Source organism: Ranitomeya imitator, chromosome 7, assembly GCF_032444005.1.
Source record: "Ranitomeya imitator isolate aRanImi1 chromosome 7, aRanImi1.pri, whole genome shotgun sequence".
In the NCBI taxonomy this organism is placed as follows: Eukaryota; Metazoa; Chordata; class Amphibia; order Anura; family Dendrobatidae; genus Ranitomeya; species Ranitomeya imitator.
Genome location: NC_091288.1, coordinates 13,463,737 through 13,488,527, shown reverse-complemented (window position 1 = coordinate 13,488,527; position 24,791 = coordinate 13,463,737). Strand labels below are relative to the sequence as shown.

General features: G+C 44.4%; 1 protein-coding gene across 1 annotated transcript; it reads left to right on the top strand.

The window, feature by feature from the left end:
* Positions 1-3,878: 3,878 nt before the first annotated feature.
* On the top strand, positions 3,879-23,032 carry LOC138645790 (sterol 26-hydroxylase, mitochondrial-like). Its single transcript, XM_069735305.1, has 9 exons — positions 3,879-4,127; positions 10,500-10,690; positions 11,297-11,496; positions 11,732-11,929; positions 12,152-12,315; positions 16,700-16,863; positions 19,750-19,831; positions 19,938-20,138; positions 22,568-23,032. The coding sequence occupies exons 1-9, from the start codon at positions 3,909-3,911 to the stop codon at positions 22,682-22,684; spliced, it is 1,536 nt and encodes a 511-aa protein (XP_069591406.1). The 5' UTR covers positions 3,879-3,908; the 3' UTR covers positions 22,685-23,032.
* Positions 23,033-24,791: the final 1,759 nt, after the last annotated feature.

Here is a 24,791-nt window from a genome sequence, read left to right as displayed (position 1 = left end):
AAGCCTACCTTGCCTCAGAGAAATACCCCAAAGGAAAAGGCAGCCCCCACATATAATGACTGTGAGTTAAGATGAAAAGACAAACGTAGAGATGAAATAAATTAAGCAAAGTGAGGCCCGACTTTCTGAACAGAGCGAGGATAGGAAAGGTAACTTTGCGGTCAACACAAAACCCTACAAAAACCACGCAAAGGGGGCAAAAAGCAGGCCACAGGAACGATCCAGGAGGAAACAGGTCCAATACTAGAACATTGACTGGAGGCCAGGATCAAAGCACTAGGTGGAGTTAAATAGAGCAGCACCTAACGACTTCACCACATCACCTGAGGAAGGAAACTCAGAAGCCGCAGTACCACTTTCCTCCACCAACGGAAGCTCACAGAGAGAATCAGCCGAAGTACCACTTGTGACCACAGGAGGGAGCTCTGCCACAGAATTCACAACAGATCTCCCCATCCTGCCCCATCTGTCTCCATCGTATCCATCCTGCCCCATGATCCAATCCTGCCCCGTGTCTACATTCTGCCCATGCCTCCAGTCCGGCCCCCAGTGTGTCCAGCAATCTGCCCCAGTATGTGCAGCATATTGCCCCAGTGTCCAGCAATCTGCCACAGTGTGTCCAGCATTGCCCCCAGACAGTGTCTCCAGCAATCTGCCCCAGTGTGTCCAGCAATCTGCCCCAGTGTGTCCAGCAATCTGCCCCAGTATGTACAGCATTTACCCCAGTGTCTCCAGCATTGCCCCCCAGACAGTGTGTTCAACAATCTGCCCCAGTATGTCCAGCATATTGCCCCAGAGTATCCAGCAATCTGCCCCAGTGTCCAGCAATCTGCCCCAGTATGTCCAGCATTGCCATCAGTGTGTCCAGCAATCTGCCCCAGTATGTCCAGCATTGCCGTCAGTGTGTCCAGCAATCTGCCCCAGTGTCTCCAGCATTGCCCCAGTGTCTCCAGCATTGCCCCAGTGTCTCCAGCAATCTGCCCCAGTGTGTCCTCCAGCATTGTCTCAGTGTGTCCAGCAATCTGCCCCAGTGTCTCCAGCATTGCCCCAGTGTCTCCAGCATTGCACCAGTGTCTCCAGCAATCTGCCCCAGTGTGTCCTCCAGCATTGCCCCATTGTCTCCAGCATTGACCCAGTGTCTCCAGCATTGCCCCAGTGTCTCCAGCAATCAGCCCCAGTGTGTCCTCCAGCATTGCCCCAGTGTGTCCAGCAATCAGCCCCAGTGTGTCCTCCAGCATTGCCCCAGTGTGTCCAGCAATCTGCCCCAGTGTCTCCAGCATTGCCCCAGTGTCTCCAGCAATCAGCCCCAGTGTGTCCTCCAGCAATCCAGCCCAGTGTGTCCAGCATTGCCCCAGTGTCTCCTCCAGCATTGCCCCAGTGTCTCCAGCAATCTGCCCCAGTGTGTCCTCCAGCATTGCCTCCAGTGTGTCCAGTAATCTGCCCCAGTGTCTCCAGCATTGCCCCAGTGTGTCCTCCAGCATTGCCCCCAGTGTGTCCTCCAGCATTGCCCCCAGTGTGTTCTCCAGCATTGCCCCAATGTATCCTCCAGCATTGCCCCCAGTGTGTCCTCCAGCATTGCCCCAGTGTGTCCTCCAGCATTGCCCCCAGTGTGTCCTCCAGCATTGCCCCCAGTGTGTCCTCCAGCATTGCCCCCAGTGTGTCCTCCAGCATTGCCCCCAGTGTGTCCTCCAGCATTGCCCCCAGTGTGTCCTCCAGCATTGCCCCCAGTGTGTCCACCGTTAGGTTATCAACAAAACAAAAAACAAACAGAGTCTCCTCACCTGACCAGCGCTCCAGGCGGCGAGCTCCCTCCAGCAGCGCACACTCGCCAGCGACTGACAATGATTGGCGCTGCGGCCGACTTCAGCTGCCAGCCTCCAATTTTCTGGCGGCTGTTGTTAACTATTGATGTGCGGGCGCGCGCGCGCGTGTCAATGGGAAACCACCGCAGTGCTGGAAGGGGCCCGGTGAGCAGATGAGAAGGAGACCAATGCTGCCCCCTCTCTCTACCCACCGGGTTCGGGGGCACTTAAATGCCGGCGGGCAGTCACACTCGGGCAGATTAGCAGAGTGCAGAGGGTCAATATGGGCGGTAGCCCAGGGCCCCCCCACACCACTGGGCCCTGGGCTACCGCCCATATTGACCCTCTGTTAATCCACCCCTGTGCCTAATAATTCTGCACACAGTGTATGTTAAAGGGACACTGTCACCTGAATTTGGAGGGAACAATCTTCAGCCATGGAGGCGGGGTTTTCGGGTGTTTGATTCACCCTTTCCTTACCTGCTGGCTGCATGCTGGCTGCAATATTGGATTGAAGTTCATTCTCTGTCCTCCATAGTACACGCCTGCGCAAGGCAAGATTGAACCTTGTGCAGGCATGTACTACGGAGGACAGAGAATGAACTTCAATCCAATATTGCAGCCAGCATGCAGCCAGCAGGTAAGGAAAGGGTGAATCAAACACCCGAAAACCCCGCCTCCATGGCTGAAGATTGTTCCCTCCAAATTCAGATGACAGAGTCCCTTTAAGGCTATGTGCACACGTTGCGGATTAGGCTTGGGAATTTCTGGTGCGGATTCTTCCTCTCCTGGCAGAAAACGCACCTGCGGATTTGTCATGTTTTTGTGCGGTTCCGCAGCGTTTTTTTGTGCATTTTTGCTGCGGGTTTTCTTGCGGATTTGCTGCGTTTTTTACCCCTGCGGTTTTCTATAATGGAATGGGTACAAAAACGCTGCAGATTCACAAAAAAGCAGTGACATGCTACTTCTTTTAAACCGCAGCATTTCCGCAAAGTGTGCACAGCATTTTTTGTTTCTCATTGATTTACAGTGTACTGTAAATCGATTGCGGATCTGCAGCGTTTCTGCACCTCAAAAAACGCTGCGGATCCGCAGAGAATCCGCAACGTGTGCACATACCCAGCCATGGGGAACTATATAAATGTAATGTCCAGCTGAAGGAAAAGAGAAGGCGCACAGAGCGCAAAAAAAAAATGAAAGAAAAACGTAAAGAGATGAACTGGAATAAAGTTTTTATTTTAATCAAAATTATGTTAATAAAGTCCCCTATATTATTTTTATGCACTACTGCTATTTCTTCATTTACTGCAGGGTATTTGGTTTTAATTTTAACATGTAAGCCTATATGTAAGGCTCTGCTCCCATGTTGTGTTTTCCTGCTACTGCTACTGAAGTACTGCATTCAATAATCAAAGCAAAGTGGATGTGGTTTTGTGAAAATTCAAGCCCACTCCTATAGGATTTTATATGGAACCTAAATAAAAAAAAACACATAAAAAATGCAGTTGCGTATTTAAGAGAAGAATTTAGTGTTTCTACATTGAAATCAGCTGCAACTAATTTGCACGAAAAAAACGGGGAACTTGCTAAAAAGGGAAACAACAGAAGCGGAGCAAATATTCATGGCAGACTGATAGTGCGGATTCTGGCGCGGATTATGGTGCGGACAGCACAAATGCAGCAGAGAGAAAGCAATGTGGTTACATGTTGGAACATAGGGACTGGGGGGCAGGGACTGGGGGGCAGGGACTCCTGGGCTGGAGATGCACAAGGTTTGGAAAGTTTTTAATAATCTGAATCACTCCTCTGAATGGTCTGTGCCAGGCGGTGGGCGGCATACAGGTGTTGTTCCAGCTTTCCTAGGATCAGACCAATATAGGACGGGGCGACCTATCGCTCCATGAGAAAAGCTGGGTGGGACCTCACCTGTCAGGTGTAATGGCAGTCACATTGCTTCTCACCAATACTGACCCGTTCCTCTTCCCGGACCGGTAATAGGTAGGGTTATTACACAACAATCCTTATAACAATTAACCCAGGGGCCGGACTCGGAGGCAGGAGGACGATTGGTATTGATATGTGGGTGTAGAGGAAACAATCAGTAAGATGGTTGCTGCCTATCTTGGGAGGGTGACCGGCTCCATACTGAAATCCGCACATAGACTCCCCGCAGCCACATGGAAGGCTTCTCTGGGGGTCTCACAGGTGCAGACTGATCATGGGAGAAGACTCAAAACTATTAAGGACCTGCCCGGACCCACCCAACTGGAGTCCCTGTACTGGATGATACTGCGGGGGTACATCTTCTATATGCATGAGCTGGAGGTAAGAGAACGCCACACACCACAATCATTGTTCCCTCTGTGTGAACAGCGGCAAAGGAAAACATGACACCTATGGGAGCAATAGTGGCCGGAGAATTATTACTGCTGTACCCTGCAAGGAGACTGTCAGGGAATATGCAATGTATCCAAATTGTATCAAATGCCATACTTATTATTAGTATGTAAAAAAATATTTTCATTATAACAAATTTGAGAATTCACATACAGATATACAGTAATTTCACATGTGATCACGTTGTTACAGTTTTCCTTCATCCTGTTTTATACTCCAGAGCTGCACTCACTATTCTGCTGGTGCAGTCACTGTGTACATACATTACATTACTGATCCTGAGTTACATCCTGTATTATACTCCAGAGCTGCACTCACTATTCTGCTGGTGCAGTCACTGTGTACATACATTACATTACTGATCCTGAGTTACATCCTGTATTATACTCCAGAGCTGCACTCACTATTCTGCTGGTGCAGTCACTGTATACATACATTACATTACTGATCCTGAGTTACATCCTGTATTATACCCCAGAGCTGCACTCACTATTCTGCTGGTGCAGTCACTGTGTACATACATTACATTACTGATCCTGAGTTACATCTTGTATTATACCCCAGAGCTGCACTCACTATTCTGCTGGTGCAGTCACTGTGTACATACATTACATTACTGATCCTGAGTTACCTCCTGTATTATACCCCAGAGCTGCACTCACTATTCTGCTGGTGCAGTCACTGTGCACATACATTACATTACTGATCCTGAGTTACCTCCTGTATTATACTCCAGAGCTGCACTCACTATTCTGCTGGTGCAGTCACTGTGTACATACATTACTGATCCTGAGTTACATCCTGTATTATACTCCAGAGCTGCACTCACTATTCTGCTGGTGCAATCACTGTGTACATACATTACATTACTGATCCCGAGTTATATCCTGTATTATATTCCAGAGCTGCACTCACTATTCTGCTGGTGGAGTTGCTGTGTACATACATTACATTACTAATCCTGTGCTGACCCTGTGTTATATACAGTTATAATACATGATGCATTATACTCCAGAGCAGAACTCATTATTCTGCGCCCTTCCTTTACTTACCCTATGTGCAGCACTGAGGGTCTGCACATTTGTGTGGAGTGGTAGGATTAGGATTTCTGGCTCTTACTCTGACCAGGGGTGTAACTTCTGTGGTCGCAGGGGTCGCAGCTGCGACGGGGCCTGGAGTGCTTAGGGGCCCGCAGGGTCCGCCATCTGCGCATTACTACCCTGAGTGGCATATGGGGCCCAACGAACAAAGGGGACCCGCATTAGTGAACAATCGTTCTGTTGAATGGATCAAAGGAGATTGTAAAAAATCGTTCTATTGAAAGGAGTCAGAGGAGGATGTGAAGAATCATGATCATGAGTTGACAAAAGGAGATTGTAAAGAATTTTTCTGATAAAAGGGGTCAGAGGAGGATGTGAAGAACCGTTGTGATGAAAGAGGTCAGAGGAGGATATGAAGAATCATTCTGATGAACAGACAGTACAAAGTCAAGTAAAATGCTGATGTCCAACAAGCATGTCAGATTGTACCTGGGCCAATGTTCCTTTAGAAGAGTCCCATTACCTAGTGGAATCTATGATTCGATGAGTCGCTGCAGGTCACGGGAGGTCCAATGTGCTGTGACGGGGGTCTCTAGTGACGTGGCCCTTCATTGTCAATACCGGAGTCTCTCTGGACAAGGTGTTCTGCATGGAGGGAGGTTCAGTTATTGTTTATTTCATTCACCTGGTGGAACAGGTTGGCGCTGCCAAGTACAAGGTCAGCACAGAGCTGGCACCGAGCACAGCGATCTATCAGGGTACAAAGGTCCATACAGATAAAGCAACATCAGTAAATACAGTCATATTAACAGTACTGGACGGTATATGATATTGTTCTCATCAGTAAGGGTAAGTTCAGACTCAGCAAAAAACATGCAGAGATAAACCGTCCTGCGATTTACCGCTGGCCAATATGGATGCCGACGATGTGACGTCCGGCCCCGTCTCACGTTGGCTCCTCTCTCCTACCCGGATCTCACGTGGTGCAAATTTTCCTTCCCAGAGCAGAGATCCACAATCAAGACCCTGTCCGATGTCCGAGGCGTCTGTGATTGGACGATCACAAGAAATACCGAGATTGCTGATCCAGCCTGAGTCCATAGTAAGACGGACGACAAGATGCCACAAGGGCTGCACAGTGCGAACCTAAAGGGCTTCTCCCGGCATCACACACAGACATACAGGCCGCGCAGAAGCTTCAGGAAAATATGGAACCATGCTGCAATGTAAGAATGGCTGCAGAAGTACAAGGGTTAATAGTTTGTCTGGGGTCAGGCCTCAAGATGTTTGGCACAACTTCCTGCCGGGATCCTCCATAACCTGTGATGAGAAGAAGTGATGGAGACGACGGGCGGTCACCAGATACTGATGATGGAGGTGATGGGCGGTCACCAGATACTGATGATGGAGGCGACGGGCGGTCACCAGATACTGATGATGGAGGTGACGGGCGGTCACCAGATACTGATGATGGAGGCGACGGGCGGTCACCAGATACTGATGATGGAGGCGACGGGCGGTCACCAGATACTGATGATGGAGGCGACGGGCGGTCACCAGATACTGATGATGGAGGCGACGGGCGGTCACCAGATACTGATGATGGAGGTGATGGGCGGTCACCAGATACTGATGATGGAGGCGACGGGCGGTCACCAGATACTGATGATGGAGGCGACGGGCGGTCACCAGATACTGATGATGGAGGCGACGGGCGGTCACCAGATACTGATGATGGAGGCGACGGGCGGTCACCAGATACTGATGATGGAGGCGATGGGCGGTCACCAGATACTGATGATGGAGGCGATGGGCGGTCACCAGATACTGATGATGGAGGCGATGGGCGGTCACCAGATACTGATGATGGAGGCGACGGGCGGTCACCAGATACTGATGATGGAGGCGACGGGCGGTCACCAGATACTGATGATGGAGGCGACGGGCGGTCACCAGATACTGATGATGGAGGTGACGGACGGTCACCAGATACTGATGGGATTTACATTTCTCTTCTCTTCATTCAATTTGCATTTTGCTAATTCATAACAATAAACTGTTACCTTTTTTTATGCATTCTTACGAGCAGCATGTTTTCCACACTCGCCTAAATGTTTTGCACAGTGCTGTATTTCACATTCATTCTATTGATCATAGAAAGGGAAAAAAAATATTTGCAATTTACTTTGTTAAATTAACGATTCCCTGGATAGTTCTGACAATTACTTATATATTATGGTGCGACCAGTGTATGTCAATGAGACCCTCCTCCTACAGAGCCGACCGCTCCTGCTCACGGGAAAACAAGCAATAGATACGGTGTCTTCACTAGCTAGCCAGTTCTCTTGGGCTGAGCATGTGTGACCAGCTCTACACTATATTAGATGGACATCAGGGGCGGACATGCAGGTCAGGGGGCCACATCTATCTCCAAAACAGGTGGAATTGTGCATTATGATGAGTTATTGGCTGTAGAGATCCATATATTGTTCTATAGTGTTCTATTGCTATACACTTTGAACACTAGGTGGCACCATAATATGTAAGTAAATGTGATAATCGTGCACTGGATAATTTTTAGGCAGCGTATAAATGGCAACAATGTTTCTTTTGCTTATGATGTATACCGTGGATGTGATATACAGTGGGGCAAAAAAGTATTTAGTCAGTCAGCAATAGTGCAAGTTCCACCACTTAAAAAGATGAGAGGCGTCTGTAATTTACATCATAGGTAGACCTCAACTATGGGAGACAAACTGAGAAAAAAAAATCCAGAAAATCACATTGTCTGTTTTTTTATCATTTTATTTGCATATTATGGTGGAAAATAAGTATTTGGTCAGAAACAAACAATCAAGATTTCTGGCTCTCACAGACCTGTAACTTCTTCTTTAAGAGTCTCCTCTTTCCTCCACTCATTACCTGTAATAATGGCACCTGTTTAAACTTGTTATCAGTATAAAAAGACACCTGTGCACACCCTCAAACAGTCTGACTCCAAACTCCACTATGGTGAAGACCAAAGAGCTGTCAAAGGACACCAGAAACAAAATTGTAGCCCTGCACCAGGCTGGGAAGACTGAATCTGCAATAGCCAACCAGCTTGGAGTGAAGAAATCAACAGTGGGAGCAATAATTAGAAAATGGAAGACATACAAGACCACTGATAATCTCCCTCGATCTGGGGCTCCACGCAAAATCCCACCCCGTGGGGTCAGAATGATCACAAGAACGGTGAGCAAAAATCCCAGAACCACGCGGGGGGACCTAGTGAATGAACTGCAGAGAACTGGGACCAATGTAACAAGGCCTACCATAAGTAACACAATACGCCACCATGGACTCAGATCCTGCAGTGCCAGACGTGTCCCACTGCTTAAGCCAGTACATGTCCGGGCCCGTCTGAAGTTTGCTAGAGAGCATTTGGATGATCCAGAGGAGTTTTGGGAGAATGTCCTATGGTCTGATGAAACCAAACTGGAACTGTTTGGTAGAAACACAACTTGTCGTGGTTGGAGGAAAAAGAATACTGAGTTGCATCCATCAAACACCATACCTACTGTAAAGCATGGTGGTGGAAACATCATGCTTTGGGGCTGTTTCTCTGCAAAGGGGCCAGGACGACTGATCCGGGTACATGAAAGAATGAATGGGGCCATGTATCGTGAGATTTTGAGTGCAAACCTCCTTCCATCAGCAAGGGCATTGAAGATGAAACGTGGCTGGGTCTTTCAACATGACAATGATCCAAAGCACACCGCCAGGGCAACGAAGGAGTGGCTTCGTAAGAAGCATTTCAAGGTCCTGGAGTGGCCTAGCCAGTCTCCAGATCTCAACCCTAAAGAAAACCTTTGGAGGGAGTTGAAAGTCCGTGTTGCCAAGCGAAAAGCCAAAAACATCACTGCTCTAGAGGAGATCTGCATGGAGGAATGGGCCAACATACCAACAACAGTGTGTGGCAACCTTGTGAAGACTTACAGAAAACATTTGACCTCTGTCATTGCCAACAAAGGATATATTACAAAGTATTGAGATGAAATTTTGTTTCTGACCAAATACTTATTTTCCACCATAATATGCAAATAAAATGTTAAAAAAACAGACAATGTGATTTTCTGGATTTTTTTTTCTCAGTTTGTCTCCCATAGTTGAGGTCTACCTATGATGTAAATTACAGACGCCTCTCATCTTTTTAAGTGGTGGAACTTGCACTATTGCTGACTGACTAAATACTTTTTTGCCCCACTGTATGTAATACTGGACAACCCCTTTAAGCAGAATATTTGGAGCTCTGCACTAGAAAAGTAACAGAGCTCTGATCATTACAAAGATTTAATATCATACAAATTAGCATAGAATAGAGATTGTGAATAGATCCACCATTGCTTCTGCCTCCCCTTGTTCATATCAGCATGACATGGCAGCCAGCCAGCGGTTTTTGTGCACGTGAGTGCGGTATTTATGGCTGTGCCCGGGTGATGTGAGGATAGCTCTGTATCACCGCCAGGCCTGAGATGCTCTTTGACCAGGATCACGTGTTGACTCTGTGGCTGGGTTCCAGATAAAAGTCACTTTTTTTTTATTTACTTTTTTGGTGATGTTAGACCTGATCGGGGTGAGATGTGATTGTGTCATCTGTAACTTTAGGTCTTTTAGAGATAATTTCATTTTCAACTTGCGTAACTGTTCACAATTCCAGTAGCTTTGACTTAATAATAATAATAATCTTTATTTTTATATAGCGCTAACATATTCCGCAGCGCTTTACAGTTTTTGCACACATTAATGATAATGTGTGCAAAAACTGTAAAGCGCTGCGGAATATGTCCCCGTTGGGGCTCACAATCTAGAATCCCTATCAGTATGTCTTTGGAATGTGGGAGGAAACCGGAGAGCCCGGAGGAAACCCACGCAAACACGGAGAGAACATACAAACTCTTTGCAGATGTTGTCCTGGGTGGGATTAGAACCCAGGACCCCAGCGCTGCAAGGCTGCTGTGCTACACACTGCGCCACCGTGCTGCCCACTTGTCTGTGTATTTGGCGCACACTCACTCGGCCGCTTCCATATCTCCCGTGGTGTTGTGCATGGCGGATCACACACTGACCTCCCTCCATCACACCTGTCAGTGTCAGCCCATGACGCCCAGGTTCTGCCTGTAACCAATCACTTATATCCTAGGGACCCGATTTTCCAGCTGACGAGCAGTGCCGTGTTCTTCTTGGGTCTAATATGTGACTTCAATTGTTTGTTTTTAAGAAAAAACAAAAAAAGAAGTATGGCGCCATGTGGGCATCTCGCATTGGAGATCAGCGTATGGTTAATATCGCCGGACCCCATCTCCTGGAAGCCCTATTAAAGCAGGAAGGAAAGTATCCAATGAGGGCGCACATGAATCTGTGGAAGGAACATCGGGACCTCAGGGGACACTCCTACGGACCACTGACCGAGTGAGTATGAGTGGCGGAGGGGTCGAAGCTGTCAATATGGGGGCATCCAGGGGTGTAACTATAGTGGGTGCAGGGTTTGCAGTTGCACCTGGACAATAGGTTGCCCAAAAGGGCTCAACGTCCCATATGAGAATACCAGTACTATTACAGACATGTGACAGTCGGGGGCCATACTAGTAATATGGCATTGAGGTCCGTGAACTTCATGTTATGCTATGGGGGGCATTTACTTTTGCCTTTAGATCTGAATCAGTTTTTGGACTTTTAACTGAAAAGATAGTCCTGCAGGTTAAAATTCTAACAAGCTAATTAGCATAAAGCCCCCCTCTACTATAGGGAGGGTGAGGAAGGATGGGCCTCCAGCTCATCCCTACAATGGCGTTACCAGAGGCTCTTGGTCCCCAATGCAAAGACTCCTACATGGCCCCCAACTGTCTATAATAGTGTTCATTGGCCCAAGGACTACAACCCCAGCCCTCCCCATACTTATAATCCTGGATCAGCCAAAAGCCTCATGGCCCTTCCTTCCCTTGGGAGCTGGGTGCTTGCAGGATGATGGCTTTGGTCACGGGACGACGTCTCTACTTAATTTGTCATTACCTATAGAGAGGGGCATAAATGGCAAACGCTGCGCTCAGCACTGAACCAGAAGATGATCAAACCCACCGAGGCAGCGCACTATGCGGATCCCCTGAACGAGATCATCCCCGATCTGATCAACAAGATCCAGGAGCTGAGAGCGAAGAGCCCGTCGGGGCACACGGTGCAGAACGTGGCCGGCTTGATGTATAAATTTGCTTTCGAAAGTAAGTGCGTACCTTCATCTCATCTTATTTATGGCTTATCACCAGGACCCTCCCCTGGAGGGAAAAAGGGGGATCTGGATGCCCAATCACAGCATTCCCCATGTACTTGACTATAGTCGTCTCCACTAAAGTCCACAGGATCGAAGGAGCTGAGCATGTGTAACTTATTCAAAAATTCCAAAACTTTTCCCATTCATTTCAATCATTTCTTACTTGATACTTTGTATCTGTCCAGGTATTTGTTCCGTGATTTTCGAGACTCGAATCGGGTGTTTGCAAAAAGAGATTCCAGAGGAAACCCAGAAATTTATAAATTCTATCGGTATAATGCTGGAAAGTCAGAGCGTGATCGAGCGGCTCCCGCGGTGGACCAGGGACTGGATGCCATACTGGGGACGATTTCTGGAGTCCTGGGATATAATATTTAATTACGGTAAGTGACATTGAGTCACGTGACTCCGAAAAACCATAAAACTCCCCAGTATGCGTGCCGGTATTGTGGCTGCTAAAAAAAAATATAAATAATATTTATAACTAATAAGAATGATTGAAATATAAGGAATACAAAATGGAAATTATTATTAATAAATGTATCCAAAAAGTTATTTAACTTTTTTTCATTTGTACAAAAATGTATATATTTCTGGATTTTTAGGGACAAATTTAATAAATAATAAAATAAAGGACATTGAAGGTCGTTTGCGGCGCGGTGAAGACCTGGGCGGCGCTTATCTCACGCACCTGCTCACCAATGGAAATCTGAGTGTGAATGAGGTCTGTGGGGCTTTTCCGGAGATGCTGCAGGCTGGCGTGGATACAGTGAGTAATGTCTGGAGAGTAATTGTACGAAGAGGCTTAAATTAAGGGCTCCTTTCCACTTGCGAGGAAAACGGACCAATTATTTTTTAATCGGATTGCACTCGGACCAATGTTATTCAATAGGTGACATTCCATTTGCGATTTTTTTTTTTTTTCCCTCAGCCGAAATCGTACTGAGAAAAAAATCGCAGCATGCTGCGTATTGCTGAGATTCTTGGACGAGACTCGCCAATGCAAGTCAATGGGTGTGAGAAAAAAAACGCACAGCACTCGCACCATGCGAGTGCTGTCCAATTTTTACACACCAGTGTTCTTTGAAAAGCCGGCAATTCAGCGTGGTGTACAGTAAAATCACACTTACAGGTTAGATTAGAGTAGATATATACACATAGAGTAGGAATATATATATATATATATATATATATATATATATACTCGAGTATAAGCCGACCCCCCCCCCCCCCGCTAATTTTGCAACAAAAAACTGGGAAGACTTATTGACTCGAGTATAAGCCTAGGGTGGAAAATGCAGCAGCTACCGGTGAATTTCAAAAATAAAAATAGATGCTCCATACCGTGTTCATTATTGCCCCATAGATGCTCCGTATAAAGCTGTGCCATATATAATGCTCCATACCATTGATTATTACCCCATAGATGATCCATATATAGCTGTACCATATAGAATGCTCTGCACCGTTGATTATGGCCCCATAGATGCTCCATATAAAGCTGTGCCCCATATACAATGCTCTTCACCGTTCATTATGGCCCCATAGATGCTCCGTATAAAGCTGTGCCCCATATACAATGCTCTTCACCGTTCATTATGGCCCCATAGATGCTCCGTATAAAGTTGTGCCATATATGCTCTGCACCATTCATTATGGCTCCATATATGCTCTGCACCGTTCATTATGGCCCCATAGATGCGCCGTATAAAGTTGTGCCATATATAATGCTTTGCACTGTTCATTATGGCCCCATAGACGCTCATTATAAAGCTGTGCCATATATAACGCTGCTGCTGCTGCAATTAAAAAAAAAAAACACGTGCTCACCTCTCTTGCTTGCAGCTCCTCAGCGTCCGGTCCCGGCATCTCTCCGCACTGACTGATCACTATATGCGGAGACACCATCACGTGTTTCTCGACGCAAGCAGTGAATAGCCAGGCCTTTCCCCGGGAAGGAACAACCACGGGAAGAGCAGCATCCTATGAAGGAAAGCCACCTATGCCAAGCATGGTATCCATCCACAGACAGCTGTTTCGGGGTTTTTGCCCCTCATCAGTGTGGAGTAGGAATCTGGCTGGGGATGGGGGCAGTGTTCTGGAATCACTGCGTTGAGAAACACGTGATGGTGTCTCCGCGGTGTTGGATGTTTTGGTCTCCCCGAGGCGAATCATCTGTGCCTTTATAGCCTTTTTACTAGGCACTGCTCCTAATAGCCAGATTCCTACTCCACACTGATGAGGGGCAAAAACCCCGAAACAGCTGTCTGTGGATGGATACCATGCTTGGCATAGGTGGCTTTCCTTCATAGGATGCTGCTCTTCCCGTGGTTGTTCCTTCCCGGGGAAAGGCCTGGCTATTCACTGCTTGCGTCGAGAAACACGTGATGGTGTCTCCGCAGCTTCTTTACATGCATCTGCATATTTCCCATAAGGGATGGGGGCAGTGTTCTGGAATCACTGCGTTGAGAAACACGTGATGGTGTCTCCGCGGTGTTGGATGTTTTGGTCTCCCCGAGGCCAATCATCTGTGCCTTTATGATCACTATATGCGTCATCGCGCCCTCTGACCTGAACAAGTCAGAGCGGAGAGACGCCGGGAAGATGGAGCGACGCCCGGCGTGTGGATCGTGGACAGGTAAATATGAGATACTTACCTGCTCCCGGCGATCCTGACGCTCCCCCTGCCCGTCACACTGTATTCGGGTGCCGCAGCTTCTTCCTCTATCAGCGGTCACTGTTACCGCTGATTAGAGAAATGAATATGCGGCTCCACCCCTATGGGAGTGGAGTCCATATTCATAAGTTTAATGAGCGGTCCCACGTGACCGCTGTACAGGGGAAGAGCTGCGGCCCCCGAAGACAGTGTGACGGGCAGGGGGAGCGTCAGGATCACCGGGACTAGGTAAGTATGCCTCAGACCTCTCTCCCCCACCCCTCACCCGCCGACCCTGCCACAGACCGTGACTCGAGTATAATCCGAGAGGGGCACTTTCAGCCCAAAAATTTGGGCTGAAAATCTCGGCTTATACTCGAGTATATACGGTATATAATGCAGCGCTAGATAGCTTAAAAGCTGGTAATTCAATTGGCGGCTTTTGCTCTCTCCTTCCTAAACCCGACATGATATGAGACATAGTTTACATACAGTAAACCATCTCATATCCCCATTTTTTTTTTTGCATATTCCACACTACTAATGTTAGTAGTGTGTATGTGCAAAATTTGGGCGCTCTAGCTCTTAAATTTAAGGGTTAAATCGTGGAAAAAATTGGCGTGGGCTACCGCGCAATTTTCTCCGCCAGAATGGTAAAGCCAGTGACTGAGGGCAGATATTAAGAGCTTGGAGAGCGTCCACGGTTATTGCCCCCCCCCCCCCTGGCTAAAAACATCTGCCCCCAGCCACCCCAGAAAAGGCACATCTGTAAGATGCGCCTATTCTGGCACTTGGCGACTCTTCCCATTCCCGTGTAGCGGTGGGATATGGGGTAATGAAGGGTTAATGCCACCTTGCTATTGTAAGGTGACATTAAGCCAGATTAATAATGGAGAGGCGTCAGTTATGACACCTATCCATTATTAATCCAATAGTATGAAATGGTTAAAAAAAACACACACACATTATTAAAAAGTCTTTTAATGAAATAAAAACACAGGTTTTTTTTTTATATTTTATTATACTGGTAATTCACCTGAAGACCCTTGTTCTGTAAAAAAAAAAAAGGTAAAATATAAAAAACAACAATATCCCATACCTTGCGATGATCAGTCTCATCATGATCAGCGTGGGAAAATATTCAGAAAAGTTCCCAGGCTTGAGTTCATATGAGGACATCCAGCAGAGGGCGCATCACCGCGAATGAAGGTAACTACAGGTCATTGACCTACATTCCATTCATTTGCTGGGGTTTTACAGGCAGGAGCACAGCTGCATTAGCAGAGCTTCTGCTTGTAAAATTAGTTAACCCCTTCAGATGGATTTACAGCGTGGGACGAGACTGATCATCGGAAGGTATGGGATATTGTTGTTTTTTTATTTTACCTTTTTTACAGAACGAGGGTCTTCAGGTGGATTACCAGTATAATAAAATATTTTAAAAACCTGTGTATTTATTTCATTAAAATACTTTGTAATAATGTGTGTGTGTTTTAACCATTTCATACTATTGGATTAATAATGGATAGGTGTCATAATTGACGCCTCTCCATTATTAATCTGGCTTAATGTCACCTTACAATACCAAGGTGACATTAACCCTTCATTACCCCATATCCCACCGCTACACGGGAATGGGAAGAGAGTGGCCAAGTGCCAGAATAGGCGTATCTTCCAGATGTGCCTTTTCTGGGGTGGCTGGGGGCAGATGTTTTTAGCCGGGGGCGGGGGGGGGGGGCAATAACCATGGACCCTCTCCAGGCTATTAATATCTGCCCTCAGTCACTGGCTTTACCATTCTGGCGGAGAAAATTTTTCCAATTTTTTCCGCGATTTAACCCTTAAATTTAATAGCTAGAGCACCCAAATTTTTACTAACATTAGTAGTGTGGAATATGCAAAAAAAAGGGGGATATGAGATGGTTTACTGTATGTAATCATGCCTCATATCATGTCGGGTTTTTGAAGGAGAAAGCAAAAGCCGGTAATTGAATTACCGGCTTTTAAACTATCTAGCGCTGTATGAAATATTAATATATATATCTCCCTGACATAGAATAAGTATGTATATATATATATATATATATATATCTACTCTAATCTAACCTGTAAGTGTGATTTTACTGTACACTGCGGCTTTTCAAAGGACACCCGTACGTAAAAATCAGACAGCAATACGGATGTCATACGGATGTTGCGATAAAAAAATCGCATGACAATCGCATACGTTACATCCGTTTTTTCGGTCCGTAAATCGGACCGTTTTTTTTCTAGCAAGTGGAAAGGAGGCCTAAAGCTCCGGGCCCGTAATGCAAAATTTGTAACAGGGGTCACCCCTAACGTGTGCCATTAATAATACTGATGTCTTCTTATGTGGCGCCATGACTTAGATAATACCGCTATCTCTGCACCTCTGAGTCCACAGACCCCATGATCGCTATAGCGCCCCCCGGTTGTGAGTGACTCTAACGCCGCCTGACTTCTTACCTTTCTCCAGACATCTAATACCTTGACCTGGGTCTTATATGAATTGGCAAGAAACCCAGAAATTCAGCAATCGCTGTATGAGGAGGTGATCAGCGTTATACCGGATCATATTCCAAGCACTTCCGATATCTCCAAAATGCCCTTGCTAAAGGCCGTTGTCAAAGAAACCCTGCGGTGAGTAAATTAATTCAATCATATTGTAAGTTAGCGGTGACTTATAGGACTAGAAAGTTATAGCTGCCTTCTTAAGAAAACAGCGCCACTCCTGTCCACAGGTTCTGGGCGGTATTGCAGCTGCTTGAGTAGAGTCCGTCTGGAATACGAGACGCAACCCATGGAGAAGTCCGATCCTGGATATCACCGTTAACCCTTTTCCTCTCCTTGATATACATGTATGTCACAGGCATTATACAGGGCAGGGGCCGACTGTTTCATACAGATGGCACATGTCTCTAAGGCCGGCGTCACACACAGCGTAAAACAATACGGTCCGTATATTACGGCCGTAATACGCTGAAAAGTCCCGAAAAAAGTGGTCCGTAGCTCCTCCGTAGGCAGGGTGTGTCAGCGTTTTTTGCGCATGGCATCCTCCGTATGTAATCCGTATGGCATCCGTACTGCGTGGTTTTCTCGCAGGCTAGCAAAACCAACATACCGCTATAGAAGTGATCCATGTGTCCCAAAAAGAAAAGAAAATATATATATACTGTGTATATATATATATATATATATATATATATATATATATATATATATATATATATATATATATATATATATATATATATATATATATATATATATATATATATATAATGTCAGTAGACACATATATTAGAGAGAAAAGCCGGTAATTCAGTGCGGTGTACAGTAAAATCACACTGACAGCTTACAGTAGAATAGGTAGAATAAATGTGTACACATAGAATAGGTATATATATATATATATATATATATATATATATATATATATATATATATATATATATATATATATATATGTATATATATATATATATGTCAGTGAGACACATATATGTATATATATTAATATTTATTCCAGCGCTAGACAGCTTGAAAGCCGGTAATTCAATTACCGGCTTTTTCTTTCTCCTTCCTAAAACCCGACATGATTTGAGACATGGTTTACATACAGTAAACCATGTCTTCTCTCCATTTTTTTTGCAGATTCCACACTACTAATGTCAGTAGTGTGTATCTGCAAAATTTGGCAGTTCTAGCTCTTAAAATAAAGGGTTAAATGGCGGAAAAAATTGGCGTGGGCTCCCGCGCAATTTTCTCCGCCAGAGTAGTAAAGCCAGTGACTGAGGGCAGATATTAATAGCCTGGAGAGGGTCCACGGTTATTGGCCCCCCCCTGGCTAAAAATACCTGCCCCCAGCCACCCCAGAAAAGGCACATCTGGAAGATGCGCCTATTCTGGCACTTGGCCACTCTCTTCCCATTCCCGTGTAGCGGTGGGATATGGGGTAATGAAGGGTTAATGCCACCTTGCTATTGTAAGGTGACATTAAGCCTAATTAATAATGGAGAGGCGTCAATTATGACACCTATCCATTATTAATCCAATACTAGTAAAGGGTTAAATAAAACACAAACACATTTTTTAAAATTATTTTAATGAAATAAAAACAATGGTTGTTGCAGTATTTTATTCAACGCCCAATCCAGTCACTGAAGACCCTCGTTCTGTGAGTAAAAAAACATAATAAACCAACAATATACTTACCCTCCGCAGATCTGTAACGTCCAACGATGTAAATCCTTCTGAAGGGGTTAAAACATTTTGCAGCAAGGAGCTGTGCTAATGCAGGCTGCTCCTCGCTGCAAAACCCCAGGGAATGAGGCTAAAAATAGATCAATGATCTATATTTAGCTTCATTTGCGGTGAGGCGCCCTCTGCTGGCTGTTCATAGATCGTGGGAAATTACCTAGAAAGCTCCCTGGCTAATCCGTATTTTTGGGGCTTCCATAGACTTTCATTGACGTTTTATTTGCGCAATACGGTGACAAACGCAGCATGCTGCGATTTTCTACGGCCGTAGAAAGCCGTATAATACTGATCAGTAAAATACGGCAAATAGGAGCAGGGGCATAGAGAATAATTGTGCCGTATTTTTTGCGAGTTTTACGGACGTAGATTCTGCGCTCTTACGTCCGTAAAACTCGCATGTGTGACGGCGGCCTAATAGAAGCAGGCTGGGCTTCATAGGAGATCGTTATTTGTGCCATGTATTGAAACACTAAAGTATTACAGCGCATAGATCAAGCAATGAAACAATCATCCTAGAACAACTAAAAAGTCAGATGAACTTAAAAAAAATTCTAAAAATGTAATAAAAAATATAAAAAGTTCAAATCATCCCTGTTTTCCCATATAAAAATTTTGAGATTGAAAAAAAAAAACATATTCAGCATCGCTGCATCCGTAAAAGTCAGATCTATCAAAATAATTTAACCCGTATGGTCATCGCTAAAAGTGAACGAAGTGTCATATATGTCCCAAAATAGTATCAATAAAAACATCAGCGCACTGCGCAAAAAACAAGCCCTCATACAGCTCCATCGACGGGAAAATAAGAAAGTTACGGGGCTCGGAAAATGGCGACCGAAACAAACATTGTATTTTACAAGTTGTTAACGACAAAAATGTAAAAACAAAAATCAGCACAAGAAGAATCACGTCGCCAGGTCAGATCATCTCACAATGAACACTATAAAATGAAACCCCAAAAACAATGGCGGAATTGTGTTTTGTTTTTTTTGGTTTTTTTTTACCATTTCACTACATTTGGATTTTTTCCCCTGTCTTCGGTACATTATATGGTAAAATGAATGGTGTCATTCAAAACTACTACTTGTATGGCAAAAAAACAAACCCCTCGGAGGCTGTCGATGGGGAAAAAAAAAAAAAGTTATGGTTCTCGGAAGTAGGGGAGAAAAAACTCCAGAAGCGTCAAAATTAATAATGGCACGAGCGTGAAAGGGTTAAACCTGACCCATTAAAAAAACATTAATATTTATTTCTTTTTAAATGCAGGTTGTATCCTGTGGTTCCGGAGAACGGCAGAATTAGATTGGAGGAAGATATAGTTCTAGACGATTATATAATCCCCCAAAATGTGAGTTTTGTAAAAATCAACATCAAAAAAAAAAAAAAAAAAAGAAACAGATGAGACTGGTGATGATCGCCGGCCAGCACTACAGGCATGTCCTCCTCCATTGCAGACGCAGTTCATCCTATGTCACTATGTGCTCTCCAGAGACGAGGCCAGCTTTCCTGAGCCGGACAGATTTCTTCCCCGGAGGTGGCTGCGGAGCGAGGGCATAAAGCATCACCCCTTCAGCTCCATACCCTTTGGTTTTGGGGTGAGAGGATGTTTAGGCCGTCGGGTGGCTGAGCTGGAGATGCACCTGGCGCTGTCTCAGGTGAGATCTTACAACTAGAAGATATTTTGATAAATTATTTAACTTTTTTTTTTTTTCAATACCTTGAGGGTATGTGCACACGTCAGGATTTCTTGCAGAAATTTCCAGAAGAAAACCGGAAATTTTCTGCAAGAAATCCGCATTTTTTTTTTTTTTTTTCGCGGTTTTTTTTCCCGGTTTTTTTGCGGTTTTCTTAGCATTTTGCAAGCGTAATTAGCTTGCAGAATGCTAAAGTTTTCCAAGCGATCTGTAGCATTGCTTGGAAAACTGACTGACCGGTTGGTCACACTTGTCAAACATAGTGTTTGACAAGTGTGACCAACTTTTTACTATAGATGCTGCCTAAGCATCATCAATAGTAAAGGATATCATGTTAAAAATATAAAAAAAAAATAAAAAAATGGTTATACTCACCCTCTGCAGACAGCCGATGTCTTCAGCGGTGTCCGTTCCTATAGATGGTGCGCGCAGGACCTTTGATGACGTCGCGGTCACGTGACCAATCACAGGACCGCGACGTCATCGCAGGTCCTTCACACAGAGCATCTATAGGAACGGAACCGGCAGCGTGCACCGCTGAGAGGCGGGAAGACATCGAAGGTGAGTATATCACTATTTTTTATTTTAATTCTTTTTTTTTTTTTTTTTACCAATTATATGGTGCCCAGTCCGTGGAGGAGAGTCTCCTCTCCTCCACCCTGGGTACCAACCGCACATAATCTGCTTACTTCCCGCATGGTGTGCACAGCCCCATGCGGAAAGTAAGCAGATCAATGCATTCCTAGGTGTGTGGAATCCCCGCAATTCTGCATTTTTAATGAACATGTTGCTTTTTTTTCCGCGATGCGATTTTTTTTTCGCAGAAAAAAATGCAAAATTTGCACAAAAAATGCGGAATACATTGTAAATAATAGAAGGCATATGTAAGCGTTTTTTTACGCGTTTTTATAGCAAAAAAACGCGAAAAATGCTGTACGTGTGCACATGGCCTGACAATTTTCAGGATACATGTTGGCTGTCAGTGAATGAGCTCCTTTATTTTCATTCAGAGGCACTAGACCTTTAGGCTACGTTCCCACGATGACTTATTGGTGAGTTTTTTACTCTGAATATTTTTTTTTTAAATGCAAATAACCTATGTTACTTAATGGGTGCAGAACATCTGCAACATCAAAAACTTATCGAAAGTTCATCATCGGAACATTGCCTATCAGATCTAGTCCTGGGCTCCGCTGAGCAGTAGATACAATTGTATCCAGTGCAGACAATGCTGGGAGTCCAACACTGATACATTGTAGCAAACCTGCAGAGATTTGTGCATTTGCTGCTAAGAATTGATACGTTATTGCGGCTGCCATCCCCCTCTAAACCCTTCCTGATTTTTGCTTTTTCCTTCCTTTCTTCCAACAGCCATAACTTTTTTTATTTTAGCACTGACATCGCAGTACGAGATCTCGCTTTTCGCAGGATGAGTTATGGTTGTCAATGACACCGTTCATTTCACTGTATAATGCATTAAAAATGGGGGAAAAATCCAAGTGGGATGAAATGATGAAGAAAATGCAATTCTGCCATAGTTTTGTGTCTTACGACGTTCTGGCAAAAATTATTCTCCAAATTGTATGTTTGTTTTTATTTTTAACGTTACATTCCCACAATGATTTTTTGTTGAGTTTTTGCAGTTGCAGATTTTCTGCAGCGTTTCTGAACCTATTAGGAAAATTAGGTTAGTTGCATTTTTTTTTTCATTGTGTTTTATTGCGTTTTTTTGTCTCTTTTTGGTGTCATGTTTAAAAAAAAAAAAAAAAAATCTGCTTTTGTTTTTAATACTTTTGTTTTTTTTGTCCAAGTTGATTACTAATAGTCATTTCATGCGTTTTTACTTTCTGCATGTGCGGTTCTTTTTTACCTGCAGATTTTCTGCATCTGGTGCAAGTCTATGGGGAACATCTGCACATAAGTTTCAGTGTACCCGAAAGGGAAATTGACATGTTGCAGATTTCACACTTGCACCGCAGGTCAATTTATGTAAAAAATTGCAGGAGATTTCTATGAATTCCATCATTTTTCCGGGAACTGTTTTGCTACACAGCGAAAATGTGCAGCATGAAAAACTCTCCTAAAATTAATTGTGGTAACTTAACCTAAGGGGATTTGAAGGGTGCCGAGTGCCGACAGCTTGCCGTAGCCCCGAGGGGCATTTATAGACGACCCCTCTAAAGGCTGCTGTTTCTGATTAGTTATGGCTGTTTTCTTCCAAGATCAGCGCCCACATGTGTGAGGTGTTGCTGCTCGCTCGGAAGACGGGCTACAATACCAGACACAACCTTAGGACAGGTGTGGCGCTATTTCTGGAAAAGGACCGCCATGTTTATGTACCACACAGATGGTATGCCTATTTTTCATGGTTGTTTTCTTCTCCTCTATAGTTAATAATGAAGTTCCAGGTACGGCCCGACCCCGACCTGGGGGAAGTGCGAGCCAAAAATCGCGTTGTCCTGGTGTCAAACAAACCGATCAACTTGCAGTTCATTGATCGACAATAATATTGACGAGAAAATAAAAATGTCTGAAAATTATCTGATCTGGGAGTGGGAGAATCTGAAGACAAAGGTTGGAAGATTTCATTACTGGGACGAGGATCGATGTGGAAACAGGACGACCGCACACTGGGGAGGCGAAGATAACAAGACCCTGACTGCGCCACGTCCCAGGGAGCCACTGAAATCTATAGAGGGAAGCCAGCCAGGATAGTTTATATACACAGTACAGACCAAAAGTTTGGACACACCTTCTCATTTAAAGATTTTTCTGTATTTTCATGACTATGAAAATTGTACATTCACACTGAAGTCATCAAAACTATGAATTAACACATGTGGAATTATATACTTAACAAAAAAGAGAGAAACAACTGAAAATATGTCTTATATTCTAGGGTCTTCAAAGTAGCCACCTTTTGCTTTAAAGACTGCTTTGCACACTCTTGGCATTCTCTTGATGAACTTCAAGAGGTCGTCACAGGGAATGGTCTTCCAACAATCTTGAAGGAGTTCCCAGAGATGCTTAGCACTTGTTGGCCCTTTTGCCTTCACTCTGCGGTCCAGCTCACCCCAAACCATCTCGATTGGGTTCAAGTCTGGTGACTGTGGAGGCCAGGTCATCTGGAGTAGCACCCCATCACTCTCCTTCTTGGTCAAATAGCCATGTGTTAATTCATAGTTTTGATGCCTTCAGTGTGAATGTACAATAATCATAGTCATGAAAATACAGACAAATTTTTAAATGAGAAGGTGTGTCCAAACTTTTGGTCTGTACTGTATATATATTAGGGTGCCAAGGAAATGCATGGTAAAAATTAAGTAGCAAGTTTTTGAAGGTCTTACCCCCTAATTTTGTTCCTTTTTGGTCATAGATATTTTATAATTTTCATTTTTTTAAGATTATTTACTGGTTGCTCAATTGCACATCATATTGCAGTCTTAAATGTTTGTTTAGTATTTATTGTCATGCATATCCCGCGTTATGTATGGTATGTTATGCCGTTTACCGATCAGATTAATTGATTTCATATTTTGGTAGATCGGGCGTCTCTGAATGCGGCTGTGTGTGTGTGTGTGTGTGTGTGTGTGTACCTTGAAGAAGTGGTAAATCACGGTGAATCTTTATGCCAAAAGGAACAAATTTGAGGGGCAAGACTTACCAATTTACAAAGTTCATTTTTCCTTGATTTATATATATATATATATATATATATATATATATATATATATATATATATATATATATATATATATATATATATATATATTCATTAAAACACAGTAAAATAAGCACATATGTAATGTACAGGTGCTTCTCACTAATATACGGAGATAATGACTTTTGGGTTTTCATTGGCTGTAAGCCATAATCATCAACATTAACAGAAATAAACACGTGGAATAGATCACTCTGTGTGTAATGACTATATAGAATATATGAGATTCATTTCTTGTATTGAAGAACTGAAATAAATTCACTTTTTGCTGATATTCTAACTTGGTGAGAAGCACTTGTACCTTGTAAGAAAAATCCACTTATTTCTCCTTCTGGATTGATCATCCATTTTAAAAAATCTCAATTCAAGCACCATTGGTGCTCATAAGATTCTATGAAGGGGGAGGAGTTAGAGGCAGGCACAAATGTGGAGAGAGGAGTTAGAGGCAGGCACAAATGTGGAGGGAGGAGTTAGAGGAAGGCACAGGGAGGAGCTAGAGGCAGACACAGATGTGGAGGGAGGAGTTAGAGGCAGGCACAGAGGGATGAGCTAGAGGCAGACACAGATGTGGAGGGAGGAGTTAGAGGCAGGCACAGAGGGAGGAGTTGGAGGCAGGCACAAATGTGGAGGGAGGAGTTAGAGGCAGGCACAGAGGGAGGAGCTAGAGGCAGGCACAGAGGGAGGAGTTGGAGGCAGGCACAGAGGGAGGAGCTAGAGGCAGACACAAATGTGGAGGGAGGAGTTAGAGGCACAGAGGGAGGAGTTAGAGGCACAGAGGGAGGAGTTAGAGGCACAGAGGGAGGAGTTAGAGGCAGACACAGAGAGATGAGTTAAATAGAACAGAAAATCCCTAGTAAGATAATGATACTAATGTGATGAGGAGGTGTAAACCT

What these genes read in the sequence shown, in the direction of transcription:
- LOC138645790 (XM_069735305.1), top strand. Translation starts at nt 3,909, where the DNA reads ATGGTTGCTGCCTATCTTGGGAGGGTGACCGGCTCCATACTGAAATCC. An exon ending in GTTGTCAAAGAAACCCTGCG is followed by an intron (nt 16,864 to 19,749) that starts GTGAGTAAATTA and finishes TTTTAAATGCAG; the next exon opens with GTTGTATCCTGTGGTTCCGG. An exon ending in ATTATATAATCCCCCAAAAT is followed by an intron (nt 19,832 to 19,937) that starts GTGAGTTTTGTA and finishes CCTCCATTGCAG; the next exon opens with ACGCAGTTCATCCTATGTCA.